Source organism: Enoplosus armatus, chromosome 3 (genome assembly GCF_043641665.1).
Source record: "Enoplosus armatus isolate fEnoArm2 chromosome 3, fEnoArm2.hap1, whole genome shotgun sequence".
NCBI classification, from domain to species: Eukaryota; Metazoa; Chordata; class Actinopteri; order Centrarchiformes; family Enoplosidae; genus Enoplosus; species Enoplosus armatus.
In genome coordinates this window covers 4,938,260-4,957,003 of record NC_092182.1, presented here as the reverse complement: position 1 = coordinate 4,957,003, position 18,744 = coordinate 4,938,260, and the positions used below count along the sequence as shown (strand labels likewise).

Sequence of the window (18,744 nt, the reverse complement as noted above, 5' to 3'; positions counted from 1 at the left end):
TTTGATACAAGTTCTGCTGTATGTTCTCTTAACATTGTTTTATACATCAAATGCAGTTTTGATAAATGTTAGTGTTGTCTTAAATGCCACTGAGAGAAACAGATCTTTTTTTTGTTGTATCTATAGACAGAGGATACTTGAAAAGTTTACTTTTTGTAACACTATGTCATACAAATGCATACAATCAAGGTGCTTTACAGGATAATAAAAGGGATGACAGTTTTGTATTGTGATGAACAAACGGGCGGCTTCTTTGCATGAGTACATGAGAAGTGCATGACTGACTGTATGTGTGATTTTCAAATAACCAAATAACAGCGTGTGCTGTTTTACATTATACGTTGGAACCAGCAGAAAAAAAAACTTATTAGGTTTAAATGTTCTCACAAACTACACAGGAAGTACCTAATACACAATGATTGGTTCAGTGATGACCATCAGTTTACATTCACACCAGAATCGGATGCCGCCTGCACCTCGACTTACCACTCCCTCCGGTCCAAGACCCTTCTGTACCACATGCGGGGATTACAGCGTCCCAGTCCGCCTCTCCCCAGGCTCTTTTCTTGCCAAATGGCCCCCCACAAGTGGTGCTCATGAACGCCATCTTAATTGCTCCATTAACTGTTTGTGTGCTGAAAAACAATACTTAAAGGGGAGGTTGGCCGAGGACGTGACCCCAGCCGCTGCAATTATGTGAAAAGTAGTGGCCAATTAGCACCCTCTGCAATGTGACACTGTTGGTGTTTATGTGAGCAACTTCAACTTCTCACCGTTAGTGACCGTCCTCTGATTTACATAATTGGGGGATTGGTCATTAATGGGAATGGCGTGTGAGAGGATCCCATTAAGATATGGAGTGAGATCTGATCATCTCCTCTCTGCTCTGTGCTATTTATCTCCTGCTGCATTGGCACATTAGAAATTATTGGGATTCTTATCCTCACATTTTATGGTGAAATGTAGAAGTTTTGTCGCAGCGCGTGCATGCAAGGTCTTTCAGAATTTGTTCACAGGAAGGCAAACTGTCTTTTTTTTTTTTTTATGGTAGGCCATCTCCCTGTCCTGCCACTGAGGGGCAGTATAAAGACAGGCAGCTACAGCGCTGACACAAGGACACAAAGTTACAACAAGAGGTTATCACATTATTTGCTGTCATCTCAAGGTAATAACAGTGAACTCTGTCTTAGACGTATGTGATGAAATAAGAGCACCTCTCCAATTCTGGTGTGCAAACAGCTCAACATGGGGGACAATCAAAGAAATGCTGAATAAATACTCACGCTTTCAATTACATGTGGCGCGATAGTGGACAGTTACATTTGAAATGCATTAAAAATGTAATTATATCCATTGTTTTTCAAGAGATTGGAGTAGTCTTTAATGTCCAGAGACAATGAAGTGCAAATATGAGTCTGTAACACTAGTCGATAAAAGTGCAATATCCATTTGCATCCACAGACCAGATCTTTATACCGAAGACAAATAGGACTCCAGTTTCTTTTATATTTTGTCCAAGTTGGATACTTTTGAAATTGGGACACACACTGAGGTTAGTTTTGGCGATTACTGCAAATAAAAGTGATCCAAGTCTACCAGAAGGGATGCAAAAAGTTGACACCAAAAGTGTATTTTACCCACAGTCCTCCTGTTCCCAGCTTCTCGCTCTCATCACTCAGTGGCAGTGTCTAAACTGTTGTTTTGCCGTCATGTTTTGCACCATATTAAACTCTTCCGAAGCCCTCTTGGAAAGGAATTGTTTTCCTTTGCAATTGCAGCCGAAAGAGCCAAATCCATAATTTGAGCAGCAAAACGTGATATCCCCCTCGAACACCGCGGCCTGCTTCATGAGGTGTAAGTGATCTTGAATCAATTATTTATGACCTCCCTTTTGCTACCATTACACTGAAGAGTGGGACCCTATTGTACGCTGCGCTGTTGTGCTAAACAGTTCTCCAGCAGAAAAAGGCACTTGCGCCCTCACACTGGAAATCAACTTTGATTAATGCTCCGCTCTGTCACGGCATGCAACGTTTTACAGCAGCGGCCGTTCAGAGGGAGACCCGGGTCGATGGCGAACAACACGGTGAGGCAATATGTGCTGCTGAGCAGGCTGTGTCCTGGTGACAAGAGGACCCAAGGGTTTATGGAAGACATATTAACATTTGACAATATCAATACACTTTTATTGATGGATTATGGCGTCCTGTTACAAACCCACTCAGCGAGGTGTTCGAAGATGAAATGTTACCCCTTATAAATTGCGTTGAGCCCCCTGATGCTATCATCAGAGCAGGACTGTGCAACAGCAAAAGGGAAATCGTCAACATCTATCTTCCAATAAGGGCTCGTAGTGCTGTGTGAACTTCCAACTGAATGGCCCAGGACGATTTAATTTGACTAATTACCTGATGGAAAAATCTGATGGTCCTCGCAGCCAAAACATTGAGTCATTTTGCCTCAAAATACACGGAAAACCTAAACTTTGCTGTGTCTGGCATCTCTTTGAAAGCTCATTCATTTTAAGAAAATGCCTCCAACCCGTTGGAATGAACAAAAACAGAGGCTAGGAAAGGTAAATGCAGTAGCCACTGTATCTTGCAGCTGTTGGGACATTTTGGAGACCTTACACAAACCTGTAAATACCAGTGTATAAAAATCTATCATTAAATGTATGTTGTGTTGTGTTGCGATTAAAGGAATACTTTGACATTTTGGGAGACGGGTATACACTTATTCACTTTCTTGCCAAGAGTTTGATAAGAAGATTAACATAACTCTCATGTTTGGATGGTGAATATGAAACTACCGCCAGTTAGCTTAGCTTAGCTTAGCTTAGCATAAAACCTCGACTTGAATTGTTTCCATTTTCAGTGATAAATAGTGAGCTGTAGACATGAGCAGTGAGGTGAGCTTTTCTTCTACGTCCAGGCTTTGTGCTCAACTTAAGCGAACTGGCTGCTAAAACTAGCTTAACTAGCTAGTTAACGAGCAAACTTGGCACACAATCATGCAAGTGCTATTGATCTTTTCATGTAACTCTCAGCAAGAGAGCAAATGAGCGTATTCTCCCAAACTGTTCTTTTAAGAGAGAAATTACCAACAAGACAAAACTAATTTATTTCAAAGTTCACATGTATTTATTTAAGTTAATTATCTTTTACAAAAGCGTTGGTGCCAAGTATTGACTGCTGTTTCAGTTTGATCATGAGAGGTTGCGTCAAGTTTAATTAGCCGTTCGTGTTCTCATGTGATCCTGTGTGTGTGTGTGTGTGTGTGTGTGTGTGTGTTGCACTTGACTTGCTGAAGGCACTGGATCATCGTCTACCAATGTTTGTGATCTCATGTGTTATTCATTGAAAAGCTGTTGTGCTGTTTGCTCTCCTCATGCTACCTGCTGACTTCACATGGGGTGACTTTAACTGGCCGCTGTGTGGACTCAGATGGATTGCCAATAAACAAGAGTGTGAGGACTCTGTCGAGCTGCATTATTATCATATCGTATTCCGTTTGAATGCCTGTGAGGTGACTCGCGCAATCAGGCATTATTAGGAACGTTTTACCGAAATCATGTTTCACACACTTTAGTTGCGTTCCCTTTTAGTTTCTTGTCTTTAAAGTGCAGGGCTTTTCATAATCAAATCAAGTATTTCGTACTCAAATCCAAACATACCTGACGTGTTTTTGCCCTGACTGCAATAATACAGATGTGTCCCCGTTGCTTTATTAGTCACAGGACTGGATTAGCACTGTAATTTGTTTTTGTTTGTATCAGATACTAATACATTTACTCAACATGCTTATGATTGTTTTTTTTCCCCCCAAAGATGCCTCCTATAACATCTCAAGAGGTGTCTAGAAAACAATTCAAATGTCCACATCCTCTATCCACATTGTAAATGTGTCGGGCTTTTATTCAACATTAATACTGAGCCGGGGTAACATTGCACTCCGAGTTCTCTAATTACAATGCAGCTAATGTGTTATTTCCTCCCCATGTGGGATTACTTTCATCTTTCCCATTAAGATGCACATTTTGTTTGGATACTCAAATTACAAACCCCATATTAAATCTGACTGTGCAAAAGGCATTGATCATAGCCCCGATAGCTGCACTCCAACTTTGATTTAATTTGCACTTCCATTAATATCTATGAGACGTCCGATTGTCGTCTTGGGCATATTGATGGTATTGTAAGCCCTGCCTTCATATAATGTTCCCCAGCGGCAATGAGGAAATGTTACAGAGAATTAGGCCGAGAAGCAGGCTCAGTGGAACTGGCACTGCAGTCGGAAATTCATTACCCTAATAAATAGAGGGGAAAAAAAGCGTGAATCTTAAGAGAAATTTCTCTCTCCCTCTCCCTTTTTCTCTCTCACCACAAAAACACACAAAAAAACCCTCTCACTTTGGCCTGAGAGTGGATGACTGTAACTCGGGCGCTTCTCATTATTGCTGCCAGCGCACCCAAGGGTCTTCTTGGGACCCTGAGAAGTCTTTAAAATGTGCCTGATGATTCAATAGAAAAGCAGTCACTTGCTGCCTGTCCGCCATGAAGCTTTATGTCTACATACTGAGCCACTTGGTGTATATGTGGCCACATCTCATTGATCACTACATTAAAGAGAATGCAGCCTAAATCTCATTAAAATCTACAGAATGAAAGAAAAATACAATACAGTAGTGGATTCATTGTGAGCTAGAGAAGTGTCAAGCCGTGCTGATTTCTTGTGTTGATTAATGAAGTGCCAAGTGAGTATATGTACTGTTCCCGTCCTTTGTTGAGGCCTTGACACGCTGTTTTCTACGGGGAAAACACCACTGGAGCCGAGAGACGTGAGTTATGCTGTAATTAATGCAATCATGAAGATGAAAATAGCTGTTGTTGCAACTGGAAAACGACAATGAAGAGCGTGTGAACCGGGGAGGCAGAAGATTCATTGTTGGGTGACCGCGTTCAGAGACGGTGCTGTCCTCTGAGCTCCTCTCCGCGGCTCGACAGTGTATCTTTCAGTAAGCCGCATCTCTGAAACAAATATGTTTTACTGCGTCCCTCACTTGCTGTAGCTTTCATTTCAGACATCTGCAATGCTTTTTCAGTGGATGACACAACCCCCCCCCCCCCCTTTTTTTTTGTTTTCAAAAAGGGGGAGGGCTCCGCTTCTCTCTTACGATTCTGCCAGAGTGATTCATTTGCAGGTCATTAAAAAACTCGTCTTTTGAAAGCGTTAGGCTGCTCAGGTGGCGAAGCCTGTGCAGGGGAGACACGTCGTAAATAAAGGCCGCTACATTTCAAATGCCATAAATAGGGGACACCTAAGGACCTTGCATGATTGCAGACATCTAATCATTTAATTTATGCGTGTCTAAAGGAGCCCTCATTAACATTCAAGTAGCACTCATCTGTCTAGCGGGATCATTCCGAAGGCTGCATCACTCTCAGATGGAACGTATCTATTTGGGCAACACAGCATGGCTACACACTCGGCAAGCACCTTCTCGCTTTCCCCCCTCAATGTCATGAGAGACACAGCATGCAACTCTCATAACTTACAGTGTGTGATTTGTGATCCAGTGATTGTGTTGCTGTTAATGTGGAGAACCTTTGACAAAGTTAAAGTCATATTCTCGAGGTCACAGTACAGCGTTGGGACTAACACTTCTGGCTGTGTTGCAGCAAATCATTTAACCTTTTCTCGAAGGGGTCTGGACAAAAGGTGCATCTTGGACCGTATTTGCGGGCCATCAGCAGCAGCCTTTTGATGAAGACAAGTGATGTTTATTTTTGAGAACTGTCTGAAGTCTTTGTTAGCACTGCGATACTGTAACACACCTCAGTGTCTGCACAGCAGATGCATGCATGACAGAAACTCAATAATAATTGGCGTGGATTGCTTTTGACACGTGCTGGTTGCTGACAGCTGCTTTGTTCTATGGTCAGATTTCATATTTAACACATCAAAGAGTTGGGATACTTCACACTCTGTAAAGGACTGATAGCAAGTCTGACACTTTGCTGTGAAGAGAGGAGAGAATCTGGCTTTCTCTGGTGGAGAATAAAGTCAAGTTGCATTCAGTGTTCCTTTTTTCACTTCCCTGCCAGATAAATGAAGTTATACTCGACCAGTCTTTGGCAAGGAACGCAGTAAACATCGTAGAGGAAGTGTCGCGTTTACAGTTATAATGAAAGAATTATTGGCAGGAAATTCCTGCAGCATGAAAGCAAACTGTCCCTCGCATGAGTAATCTGTACTGCAAGCATGTGGATTTCATAACTGTTGTGAACATGACGGCTGTGACACTGTGGAAGTCTCTGTAGAGTAAGAATGACTTTGCACTTAGGTGATTTACAGCATTGGGACGGTGAAAAAGGAAAACCCTGATCAAAACAGTGATCATAGCTAATCAACCATAACTGTCAAGCTTTGGATTTTCACCACATGCCGAACAGCGTGCGCCGGGCTGTAGTAATAGCGATACTTGGCATTTAAAGAGTTTGTAGGGTGAGCCATACCGAAACTAAAAGCACAGGAAATGTGTAAGGAACTGATTTATCTGCAGCGACGCAAGCTGCAATTTGTTGGCATGCCCTGCTAATTTGCTTACTATCGCAGCAAGTGCCCCAGGATCCAGGATTGAATCTTATTGGCACCTCTTCCACTGTATTCTTTCAGGTTCAAGTTAGCGACAGTTGTCATTCCGGGCAAAAATCAACCTTCCTTTGTTTGAAATCAGCAATTGCTTCAAAAATGCATATGAATTTTGAGTGGTAAATCTGCCACCATCATTGTAAATGCACTGAGAGAATGGAAAGCTTGATAGGCGTAGTGAACGGTCAATCATCAGACTGATCCTGAGTCAATATAGTTCTCATTAGGTTTCAGCGAGACCCAGAGAGCCTGGAGGAAAGTGGAAGTATGTAAGGACAATGTGACAAGTCCCCTCATCAGCCCAGAAGACCTGCAACGCCCCCACTTTATAAGGTAAGGCAAAGCAAGGCGGGGGGCCTTTTAATGACTAAACACCACATTTTAACCGATGCACAAAAGAGTGAGAGAGGCATGTTCTTCTCTATAGGCAGTATCCAGCAGCATTTTGATGTCTCTAACAAGAACACAATAAATTGTTCCTCATTATTCAGTAATTAACTCCAATGCGCCGGGTCCCCATCCCCCTGCGCCACGCTCTAAATCACCACCCTCCTCCCCTCTTCTCCTCCTGCTACACAGCTCTTTAATTTCCTCTATGCTGTGGGGGGTGGGGGCAAGAGAGGATGGAAAGGGGGGCACCCACAGCTTGATGCACTCCATCATCCCCTTGCCACCCTCTTGTCACCCCTTCGCCTTATCAGAGCCATACCCTCCTCCTCCTCCTCCTGATGCCAGCCCCTCACCCGTGTGTGCTCTCCCTGCAGGACGCCACCTGGTTAAAGGAGGGAGAGGTCACCTGAGCCGGGACGACAGGCTCCAGTCACGTTCGACATAGAGCCTTCTACTACCAAGGCATCAAAACTCACCCCCACCCTCGCTGTCTTTTCACAGGGCTTTCCCCTTCCTCCTCTGCTCTTAATTGTTAAAATGAGGTCATTAATTGGAGACTGAGTCAAATCACCTGTCATTTCAGCTGGGAATCATCTGCTGATTGAAAGGTATCATAAAAACCTGCCCAGGGCCTGGTTTTTGTGGTGCCTGCTGGGAGCTCCCTTTGTGCCTTGACAATCTCCGCCCATGGGCACACACAACTCACTTTACTTTCTCTGGCGGAGATTAGGCGGGTAGTCTTGGGTGACACACATCCACGCGCGTGGCCCAAATATAGATTCAAGAGAGTCAGTAGTGTCAGGCGCAATTCCTGGAGGATGTTGTGGGGAGTGTTCGTTTTTCCACTGTACTATTAACGCCCCTGACCTAATTGAGGATGATGCTCACACACACCACTTCCCTATATGAGAGTGAGGTCAGGTTCATTTGAGGGGGTAATTGTGAAATTGGCATGTAAACTAGGACAATAGAACAAATTAGGACAGATGACAAATTTCTTGATAGATTCTTCATAAATTTTGACATGTCCTGCTGCATTTAAAGACGTAGTGTGGTAGTCCGCCAATGGAAGTAAATGGTATGAACTTAATTATGTTGTGTAACTGTGTTTTGTAATGTTTACTCCAACTTCAATGTGTCCTCTCATGTCATAATTTGGCGGCGCTGAATGTTATTTCCTTAGACATGATGCTCTGACAGTGTTCTGCATCATGGGTGTGACAGCGAAAGGGGCTTATGAGAAACACATGCATCAAATATTTGAAGTGACGTCAACTTCAATACGCCCAAGCATTCTTCACCTTGTGACAGCTACATTGCACGCTGCAAGGTGCAGGAAGCAGTGCTCTCAGCCACTTAAAAATGCTCCATTTACTTAAAGAAAATCACAGTGAAAATGTCGGCGATATTAACACAGAAAAAGCATTAGAAAAACAGGCCTAAATTATTCTGAAGGCACAATGCTACACAAAGCTTTGGGACCCCCATTTTCCACATGGACTTAATCTTGAAGAACACTACATAAGATGCTGACAAACCCGCTGTTTGAAATAAAAACCCTCTAAACACATGGCATTAATATTTAATGGTGCTGCTTCCTCAGGAGGCCACTCTGGGCTGCAGTGCTGTGTCTGAAGGGAGACGGTATTAGTGCTGTGTGCTCTGGAGGAAGAGCAGCTTCACACTAATGAAGCGATCAGGGCCTGAACTCGGAAGAAACCTCATATCCGATTAGTGAGCAGAGATGCATGTAAACATGGCCAAGCAGCACGCGATTAGATCACTTTGTTAATGCGAGTCTTGTGTCACTAAACACAACAGCGGAGCGGCATGCAGCGTTTTGAAGTGTTTTGCTAGCAACAACACATTTCACATTTAATCACTTCAATATTACAGTTTCTTTTTCGACCCGCTATGTACAAGTGTTTCGAATTAAGCTGCGAACTAGAGGAGCTTTATGCAAGCTAATGGGTTAACAATATCCTCTGAGCAACCATTAAGGTGCATGCATGTGTTGTGCAGCAGTGAAAACCACCTGACCTTGTCCACATCCGCTTGGCCGGGATGGGACAGCATTTGAACCTGGCCAGTAAAGGACAGGCCATTTGGATGTTATTAAAAAACATTAGAGTTCCTGAAAGCCCACGCTACTCCCAAAGCTATCAGGTAATTTGAAAGAGATCCAGCGAGTTTAAGATGTGCAGATGTTTTCGCTTTAAAACTGGCATCTGTTTATGCAGACGCACTTTATGTTCGAAAAACCACAAAGGACCTCCAATAGGTTTTATGGAGCAGTATCAGCTAGAGCACTCAGCTTTGTAATTGTGCTGCACCAGGTAATGAGAAAATTGGTCACAAGCAGTGTTCCCTGTAGATGTAACCCGCAACATACAATTTTGCACAGCATGTGCAGTATCTGCATTTATTCTTTTTATTTTTTTTAGTCCGAGCAGTGCTGTCTGAGCTGCTGTGCTGCTTTCAGGAGGTCTAACATGGTCACAGTGTAAAGCCGAATTCATGTACTGTAAGAGGACTAATTCCATCTAAAAATACATGTGCAGACACAACACTTTGCATTGAACGTCACACAACACCTAATAAAATAGAACATAAAATACAGATTTTCAGTAGGGGCATGTAAATGTGTGAGTAAATGTGTATGTTTTGTTTTTCCTTTGAAAGCAACTAAATTCCAAGAGAACTGGGAACACTTTCTAAATATTTCAGTCTGGCTTTCATAAAATAACAGGAATCAAACATCCTCACTCAGAGTTGCTGATGACTTCCTGATGAATGCAGACTAATCCTTGTTTGTGCTGGGTGACTAAACTACAACTTTCAACACAATTGATCAAAGTATTATAATTAAAAGATGGAGGACTCTCTTTCCGTACTGCATATGCAAAATATTTCTTAAATATATCTTGTCTCAGTTCTCAGGCCAGTAAAATAATATTGACCAATATGTCATGTTATCAGGATATTATTATAATCACATATTCATGGTTACAACTTGGACATGCTGTACAGATCATGGACAATTATGTAGAAAAGTACTTTAGCATGCAGTGATAGTCAAGTTCATAACAAGCAGGACCATTATTTACCTTAGAATAAACCGCCAGTCCATGTGCTGCTGTGACATATTATCTTGAACTGTGAGTAGTAGAAAATAGACAAATCAAAAAGGTAATCAATTTCGTTCATTTCTCACGCTATAATAGGTCTACCAACATGTTCAACAGTTAGTAACAGACATTGTGGATTTGATACTTGTGTAATATCAAAATAAGGCTACTATACCGTCAAAGTACCAGAGATTATGTGTCCTTGTCCACGGACCGTGAATGTCAGTCCTGTTGTAAATAACTGCTTTTTGATGCTCACAATATGTTGTTTTTATGACTGTAGATGTGTTTTGTTTCACTGAAGAATTTTTTTTAATCCTTTGTGATGACTCATGCAGTTTCAGAGAGGATGCAATAGAGTATTTAGCTTCTTTTGAAGTCTTTAAGTTGCCTGAAGTGATGGTAGTCATGCCCACTATTACATGTTAGTTAGCAGTCATATAACACATGACATTAACTGGCTAACTTGCTTCAGGAGGTGATGTGTAGCTGTTATTTTTGTTGACCCCAACATTATTTTCTATTCATGGCCAAAGATACCCCTTCTCTATTATGCTTAAGATTATGCATAACCATGTGATCCAAGTGAGCTAATTATAAAGGGGTTCTGCTGGAATTTAACGTTGAAGAACTTGAAGGAACACCCATGAACTGCATGTTTGAGGACTTCTTTTCAAGAAATGGTAATGTGGGCTCAGCAGGTTTGGGTAGAACTGGGGGAGGAGGAGATAGTGAAGGCCACCTTGCAGTCTTGGACTTTTGTATCCACCACAAGCCCATCAATGTTGTTCTGGCCTTTAACTTCCTCCAGAACATTTGTGGTGTTCTGGATGCCCACATCAAAAAGCTCATCTGCAACGTCCATATTGTCCCGTGCAGTAGCAAATTAAGTGAGGGTTAGAGCAGTTCATGGTATGTCCGTTTGAAATTCCCAGTCTTCATCAAATTCCCCATGCAGTTCAGACCCAAGCCATGTGCTTTCATACAGGACTGCACTGATACTGTACCATTACCGCAGTGTAACAACAGGAGATGCCAGTGCTTCTGACAACTGCACTATAATAGTCTCCTTGTTTGTAGAGTGAGATTACTCTCTTGGTCTTTATATGTAATGGCAGAAAACAAATGTTTGGTAATTGAAGAGAATCCAGTGTGAGAATCCACTCACACTGACCTCTCTGGGAAACAGATGACGCTTAAGTACAATGTTGTCCTGTGTACCGTTCTCACACTGACATAGCAGCCATGCTCTCGTGTCCCTTCCCCATTACGTGACAAGGACATATTTCAGATTGAAGTGATCCAAACAGTGATCTGCCACTTGAGAGAACTGTCTTTGAGAACAGAGGTCGAGGGGGAGCGACAAGGACGAGTGTCCTACAAATGCCATATCCAACAGCTCCTGTGTTTCCAGTGGCACTTGAACTGAAATAGGCACGCTCAACAGGGGACAGGCTTCAAGATTTTTTTTTCCATACTTCAGAAAGACTATCATGTTGAAGCTGGAGTGCTTGTTGGTGTGTCAGTGTGTGTTTCAACAGAGCAGCCATGGAATCCGCAGGCCTCAAGGCCAATGTATTGTTTGCGATGACAGTGCTCCCCGGCTGCATAGCGATCTGGTACTGTACAATTGAAATTCAAGACACTACATTTGTCAGACTGTTAAGGTATTCATTCATTCAGTATCTACAGTAGATGGGGATTGTTGCAGCCATGATTGTGAGTTTTTGTAACAACCAAGTGGGAGGAGGTGAGAGATAAAGAAATATTTATTTACAAGGGCAGTTTGGGATGCATCCTTAAAGCAGCAATATAAAATGTTCCGGCTGAATACTGATTCACACGTTCAGGAGACATAGAAACACAAGGTCACATGCATACACAGATGGATAATGTATATATTTGTTGTCATTTTAATATTACAAATGTTGCATATTACAGCTTTAATTATATTTTCTTTGTATTTATTCGTGTTTTAGCCCTTAGAAATCCTCCACGTCACATGGGACGTATGATAATATAAATATATTGGTGATAATATAGGTTTACTAGTGATAGCATAATTCAGACATCTCCATAGCCAACTCCAGGCAGTCATTTGCATCGTGACAGGAAGTGAGCAGGCCGCAGTCCAGGTCCATGTGAGAGTCATCGCTACTGCCGGGCGTGGACTCCACTGCGGTGGCGACTTGCTTGTAGTTGGGGCAGCAGTGATTGGCAACTCTCTCGCAGGAGTCAGGTAGCATGAGGATCATGTCGTAGAACCGACAGAAGAGGCAGTTCAGGACAATTCCTGCACAGTCAACTGAGGGAGACACATGCCGTCAGGAAGGGCATTGAAAACATGGTGTGCTTCATTGTATTCAACAATAGATTTGTTTGGGTTTGGGTTAGTTTTTGTTGATCTTCAAAATAAAAGGCCTCCCTTCTTCACACGCTTGCAATGACCTCTTTGAGATGATGTGTGATGAATTGGGTTTAAACCACATCTTGGGACATAAATCATCTGCTATAAGAGCTGCTGCTCTTCACTTATGTCTTGTAACATTTTAAAAGCCTCCTCTCCCTCCCTTACACATGCATAATTTAGGAAATCATGCCTTGATCCCTCACAGAGAGACAAGCAAGAAAGCTGTTTGGAGACATAATCAATTACCAGAGGTCTCTCCTGTATACTTTGCCAGTAGCATTTCTGAGTTGCATTGTGGTTGCAGTGAAACAATGTGCTATGTGTCTTTCCAGCAGCCTTTGCCAAATGGTGCCCCCACGGGTGCTATGAAGCATGAGATCATCAAATGACACTGACCATGAACAGTTACTTACCGAAGACATGTTGTAGGACAGTCCTTATAGCTTGTGTCGCAAAGAATTTAGCTAAGATATCCCTCCGTCCTCCTGCACAGTCCTCTAAATTTATTCTATTTTTCTTGTTTAGAACTTTTTGACCTGCTCCTGGATCAAGATCAAAATCCACTTGGCAGCACACAATCTTGCTGATTTTTGGAAAACATCCTTTATGATATTATAGGAGTTTTGTTACGAGGATGAATTATGCAAAACTTAAAACTTAACTAAGTTAAAGCCATTTAAATTCATGATGTTGCTGTAGTGCCACCTATTGGTAGGTATTGGTAAAATGATGTTACATTGTGCAGGATCACCTGTAGTTGATATATGTATATAGTGTAATACAATTTCATAATGCATTCAAAGGTTATAACAACTTATGTCAAACAGTCTATAAGAAAAAAAAACAATCCAAAACAAATAAAATAAAAATTTCCATATGTAATATGGAGCAAATTTTGTGAAGATTTGATGAAATGTGTGAAACGAAAATTCATGCTATTGAGGTCTTGATGTGATGTTGCCATCTAGCGTTGAGGGACATTTTGAGGGGCATAAGTAATACCAGGCAGGTAAAACGAGAAAAACATGGACTGTTCCTGCTCAGCATGCCTAAAATAGATTTCATGTTGCAGTCTGTTTATGGATTAACCAAACCAGATACCGAGGATTACTTCATGAACTTTAGAGGCATAGGTAAATGTATTTCGGAGCTTTGAACAGAGCCAGGCTGTTTCCCCCTGCTTCCAGTCTTCATGCTAAGCTAGCCTAACCACCTCCTGACTCCAACTCCATATTTATCCATATCAGTTGTTGGGACTTCTTGGAAAGAAAGCAAATAGCTACATAAAACGTTGAACCCGTTCTTTAATCAAAATCTGTGACCATTACTAAATTATCCGTTTATTTAATATTTAATTTCATAAAAGTGCATAAGAACATAAACAGTCTGTGGTGTAATCACTTATGCTGCTGCATCTACAGTAGCAAGTCTACTTTGGTGGCCATTTTTTTTGCATTAGTCTTTCTCTTTTTTGCTGTAGTTTCAGTTTCTAAATTATTCACACATTTTCATAATTGATTACACGAACTGTATTTAAGCATTCTCACAGCATGGTGAGGCATAAAGCTTGCAATTTGTCACATTTTTTATTCTGTCTGTGGTCTGTGGCATTATTATTACATATAGTATTATTCTGCACATGAATCATTGTTTATTTCATCAGCAGAAGAGCTACGTTAGGATGGAAAAGTTCATTTCATAACAGTTTTACTGAGGTCTCAACACAAGACTTTTTTCCTTCAATAATTTCAATGTGTGTTTATCTTCTGTCTTGAGAAAATTAGATCCCACACACTGCTCTTGCTCAGCATCACAATATATGGATCATACAAACATTTCGGTCCCTCTGGTCCTTTGTCAAGAGTGTTTTAAACAATTCTCACAGCATTGATCTTAAATAGATCATGCTCCGCCTATTCTGAGTGCACAGGTGTGGTACAATCACTCTCCTTTGGGAGACTGACCTCTGGACGAACGTCCAGAGGGACCGAAATGTTAGTATGAGCAATAAATCGGGATGCTGAGCAAGAGCAGTGTGCAGGATCTTCTTTTCTCAAGACGGAAGTGATACTTCCCAGCGCACCTGCATCTGAGACAGTTGGATGTGCGAATGTCTGCTTGGGAAAAAAAAAAGGTGTGTTTATCTAGAAGGGTTTGGCAACAGACCACAACAGCTGTGTGTGCAGCTAGAGGGCATCGGACGGGCGTGATGAAGTGCTGGTGTCACTAACCTCCCATGTTGCCCTGCTGCGAAGAAGACAGAGAGTCTGTGGTGGAGGATGCTGCAGAGGAAGATCTCCTCAGGTACATTTTCAAAGAGAACAGAGGGGAAGAGGAGCTGTCACACTCTCCAGGCCGCTGAGCGTCCGTGTCTCTACCAGTCTCCCCAGGCTCGGTTTCTGCAGAGGCACCAAGTCTCCAGTCGCTGACTTGAGCCTCACTTTGTATCTTTTCTGTCCAAAAGACGAAATGATACATAGGACATGACACAATATGACACGATAATCCTGTGTACAGATTTGAAACCCTTCCACCTTTTATTTTGCCATTTCCTGGTTGCAGTGGAGGTTTATTAAAGACAATATTCCCCACAGAGTTGATCATTTGCATGCAAACATAGTCCAGTTTCTTATAAAATGGCATTTAAACCACAAGACACTACAGCTCTCCAGTGAAACCAGAGTATTGTGATTATTTTAGGGTTAGAACCACCACATTTATTCAGCAGGAGTGAAACTGTGCGAGGAATTGCTGCCTTGAAAGATGAAAATTAGCTTTATTATTGGAATTTAAATGAATGAATAATGAAAACTTTTATTTAACTATATGATTTGGAAGCTTTTTTTTAAAGGTACCACTCAGAATTTTGGGAAATTCGCTTATTCCCTTTCTTGCTGAGAGTTAGATAACAAGATTGATATTTGTCATGTGTGCATGCTAAACATGAAGCTAGAAGGAGTCAATTAGCTTAGCTTAGCATGAAGACTGAGAGCTCGCTAAATAAGTCTTGGCATCAGGTCACTAGTCTGGCCAAAAAATAGTTTCAGTGCATAACTCCCTGCAAAACTACAAACTGCGTCTTTACACTTGGGTTCCAGTACGGATGAAACTAACGAGAACTTGTTAATCAGTGTGCTTTAAAGGTTTTTTTTAGCTTCGGACAGAACCAGACTAGCTGTGTCCCCCCCGTTTCCAGACTTTATGCTAAGCTAAGCTACCTGTCTCCTAGCTTTAGTTTAACTACATATTTAGCATACAGGCAAGTGTGGCATTGATCTCCTCATCTAACTCTCAGCAAGAAAGTTAATAAGAGTATTTCCCAGAATGTCAAACTATTTCTTTAATCTGGAAGTGATAAAAAGGCACTATTGATCAGATATATTGGCAAACTGCTTAACCTGCAAATTCATCATTACCAGTAAGGAAGATTAATTGCTTAGAAATTATTGATTAACACAAACTTGACAATTGTCCATTACTTCCTGATGTTTGAGAACAGCTTGGTGTCTTGTTGAGGCTCGCACTGAGACACCACATAGACACACAGATGAGTGGAACTTGTGAAGCGTCATAATGTGTCATGGCCGAAATGTGTGGTCTAGCACTTCACTACTTACTTCTATAGCTTCTTCACAGCGAGTGAGATGTAACCAAACTAACACCATGAAAATGTATGAAACCTATACTGTTCACACTACAAAATGCACAGTCTGAGCCGAGTAGAGCTGAGTCTACACGTGCTGAAGAAATGTCCAGAAAATCAGACAACGGAAAGGGAAATGTCTAGAGCGCAGGATGTTTGTTAACATCTGATTTAAATAGATATTAATGAACTTTTGCGCTGGCTGCAGACTGTTTACTTTTTCACCACCTATTCGAAATGAATTATTCACCGTTCCTTTCTCTGTTTTATTTAACATTTAATGCCTAATGATTTATTCACACTCTGGACACATTTTTGAAAGTCGAATAAACTGTATTTGTCTTGCCTAAATAGTTGAAAGAGAGATACAAATGGACGTTGCTCAGGGCTGTGCTGAGCAGTCCTACGATTTTATTAGTTGTTTTTTAATGTGTATGAAATAACAAAGCTCAAAATAGTCTCCCCTGTCTCCCCCCTTTCTTCAGCCTGAAGTTTCCTTTTATCTCTCATTACAATTGTCTGTGTTTTTTATCTGTCATTTCTCAGTGATTGAATGTGAAGGGATGAAGGCAGGGATTGGTATTTAAAGTAGGCCTACAAGTAAAAATGAACTATGTTGGAGCTGAGGAGCAGCGTGATGCTCCCGGGTTATCTAATGAATTAAGTAAGAAGTAAAGCTGGTCCATGCCCATGACCATTAGCTGATAGAGAAATAAGGCCTGCAGGCATACTATGCATTTTTCAGGTTTTGTTCCAGTGTTTCACTGCGCCACGCTCACTCATTAGACACCACAGTTACTCGGAGCGGTGGATCTGACGATAATTTCACTTCATGTTTTAAATCAAAATGCAAACTGGAATTTGCAGCACATCAGAAGCATGGAACAGAAAACATCTACACAACTTAAAGAATGTATGGAAGCAAGCGGCTGACAGAATCCATTTGTTTCATTGCTGCATAATGTGATTTGTTGGGAAAATTGTTCTGAAACTGTGCAACTTTTTTATGTTTTCAAGTTAAATAAGCAGCACAAGATAGTGGTAAGTAGACTTCAGTACCAGGAACAGGACGCTGACTACTGTACTTAATCATAACAGAGATTTACAAGAAACACAATGACTCAATACTGATGCTCAAAATTTCTTTTCCACAGACCTGAGTCACATCAACTTACCTCCTCTCACCCACGTAGAGCTCTCCTCTGTGGTGTTTACTCTCCCTTTGTCTTTCTCATCGGCTCTCAGACTCATTTCATCTGCCATCTGGTCCATTGCATCACAAATAAAAAATGCACCTCGAATGACAAACCTGATGACCTCGAGCCAAAAAATATGTGGCCGCTCACAACTGGGGCCAACGTGAGTTAATGTCTAACACGGGGTTGCCACGGCTCGGTGTCTTCGCACACTCGGCTGCGACATAGTCTTCTCGCCCTAGCTGTGGAGGCAGCTGTTTACCTCGGCAAAGCAGAGAGCGCCCAGGACAAATTATCCTTTACATTGCACCGGGTCCATTTGGCCTGCTGCCTACTGTACTATAAGCCTCTCCAATGTTCCAATGACGTTGGCAAAAATACTGGAGATCCGCTCCTATCAAAACATCACCGGGACAAAGTCAGCAACATTTTATTAGTTTGATTTTAGTTCCCTTTGCAAAGAGGTAATGAAGCCAAAGGCAAATGCAGAGCATCACATAATAAAAGGAAATAAGAAAATATAACATTAAAACTGTAATTCCCTGCACAAAGGCATTATTGAGCATTTTAAAGAGATTGTGTGATGCTATAGTAGTATAGTGATAATATGGGAGATGGGAAAGTCACTGTGTTTCAGACTGTATTGAAATATTGTAAAGAAAAGACGACATAGCACACATGTAGACACACACACACACACACACACAGCTCAGTCCTTCCTTCAGCCCTATGATTCTGCTGAACATATGCATGAGGCAGCAAGTGCCAGTTTGTTTGTTGGGGTGAAACACGCGGTGAAACATGGATAGCGAGCTGCATTCAAATTCCTCCGAATACAAGCCAACCAATTTACTCTAATTAGGCTCAACGCTAGAGTTGCATTTTAATAGACGCCCCGCTGTGTTTGCATATGTTTAGAGAACAAGAGCCATGCTAATTGAAAAATTAAGATGTGAGAGTATTTGTCTACTGAGCTCCCACTATGCTGCACTCAGTGTAAATATGACTCCTGAAGAGAACTTCCACACCAGTGCTTTCTTCCTTCTTCCTTTCTTTGTGTCGCGATGGTGATGCAATGTGACAAATGACAAGTCAAGATGACGCCCTTGCGCTCTTCAAAAGGCCTCGATGGCGGCGATGTGGCAACGCCGCGTTCCCCGGCTCTGTTGGTCTCGTGGTTTCTCGCTGACACGGCAGGTTGTGTTTTACTGGTCAGCGTCAATCACGCCGTCAGAGAGGTCCGGCGGGTTGCGTGGTTAATTTGTTTCCCATGGAAATGTGCTGTCTTTGGAGTGAGCTGTGTGGACCTTTGCGTCTGCAGAGAAG

The 18,744-nt window shown here is 41.9% G+C and overlaps 1 protein-coding gene across 1 annotated transcript; it reads right to left on the bottom strand.

Annotated features, from left to right (window-relative positions):
• Positions 1–12,217: 12,217 nt before the first annotated feature.
• On the bottom strand, positions 12,218–17,494 carry mdfic2 (MyoD family inhibitor domain containing 2). The gene is made up of 3 exons (XM_070902861.1): positions 17,398–17,494; positions 14,811–15,032; positions 12,218–12,474 (listed from the first exon to the last, which is right to left on the bottom strand). The coding sequence occupies exons 1-3, from the start codon at positions 17,492–17,494 to the stop codon at positions 12,218–12,220; spliced, it is 576 nt and encodes a 191-aa protein (XP_070758962.1).
• Positions 17,495–18,744: the final 1,250 nt, after the last annotated feature.

What these genes read in the sequence shown, in the direction of transcription:
- mdfic2 (XM_070902861.1), bottom strand. Translation starts at nt 17,494, where the DNA reads ATGGACCAGATGGCAGATGAAATGAGTCTGAGAGCCGATGAGAAAGAC. An exon ending in CTCTACGTGGGTGAGAGGAG is followed by an intron (nt 15,033 to 17,397) that starts GTAAGTTGATGT and finishes TCTTTTGGACAG; the next exon opens with AAAAGATACAAAGTGAGGCT. An exon ending in GCAGCAGGGCAACATGGGAG is followed by an intron (nt 12,475 to 14,810) that starts GTTAGTGACACC and finishes TGTCTCCCTCAG; the next exon opens with TTGACTGTGCAGGAATTGTC.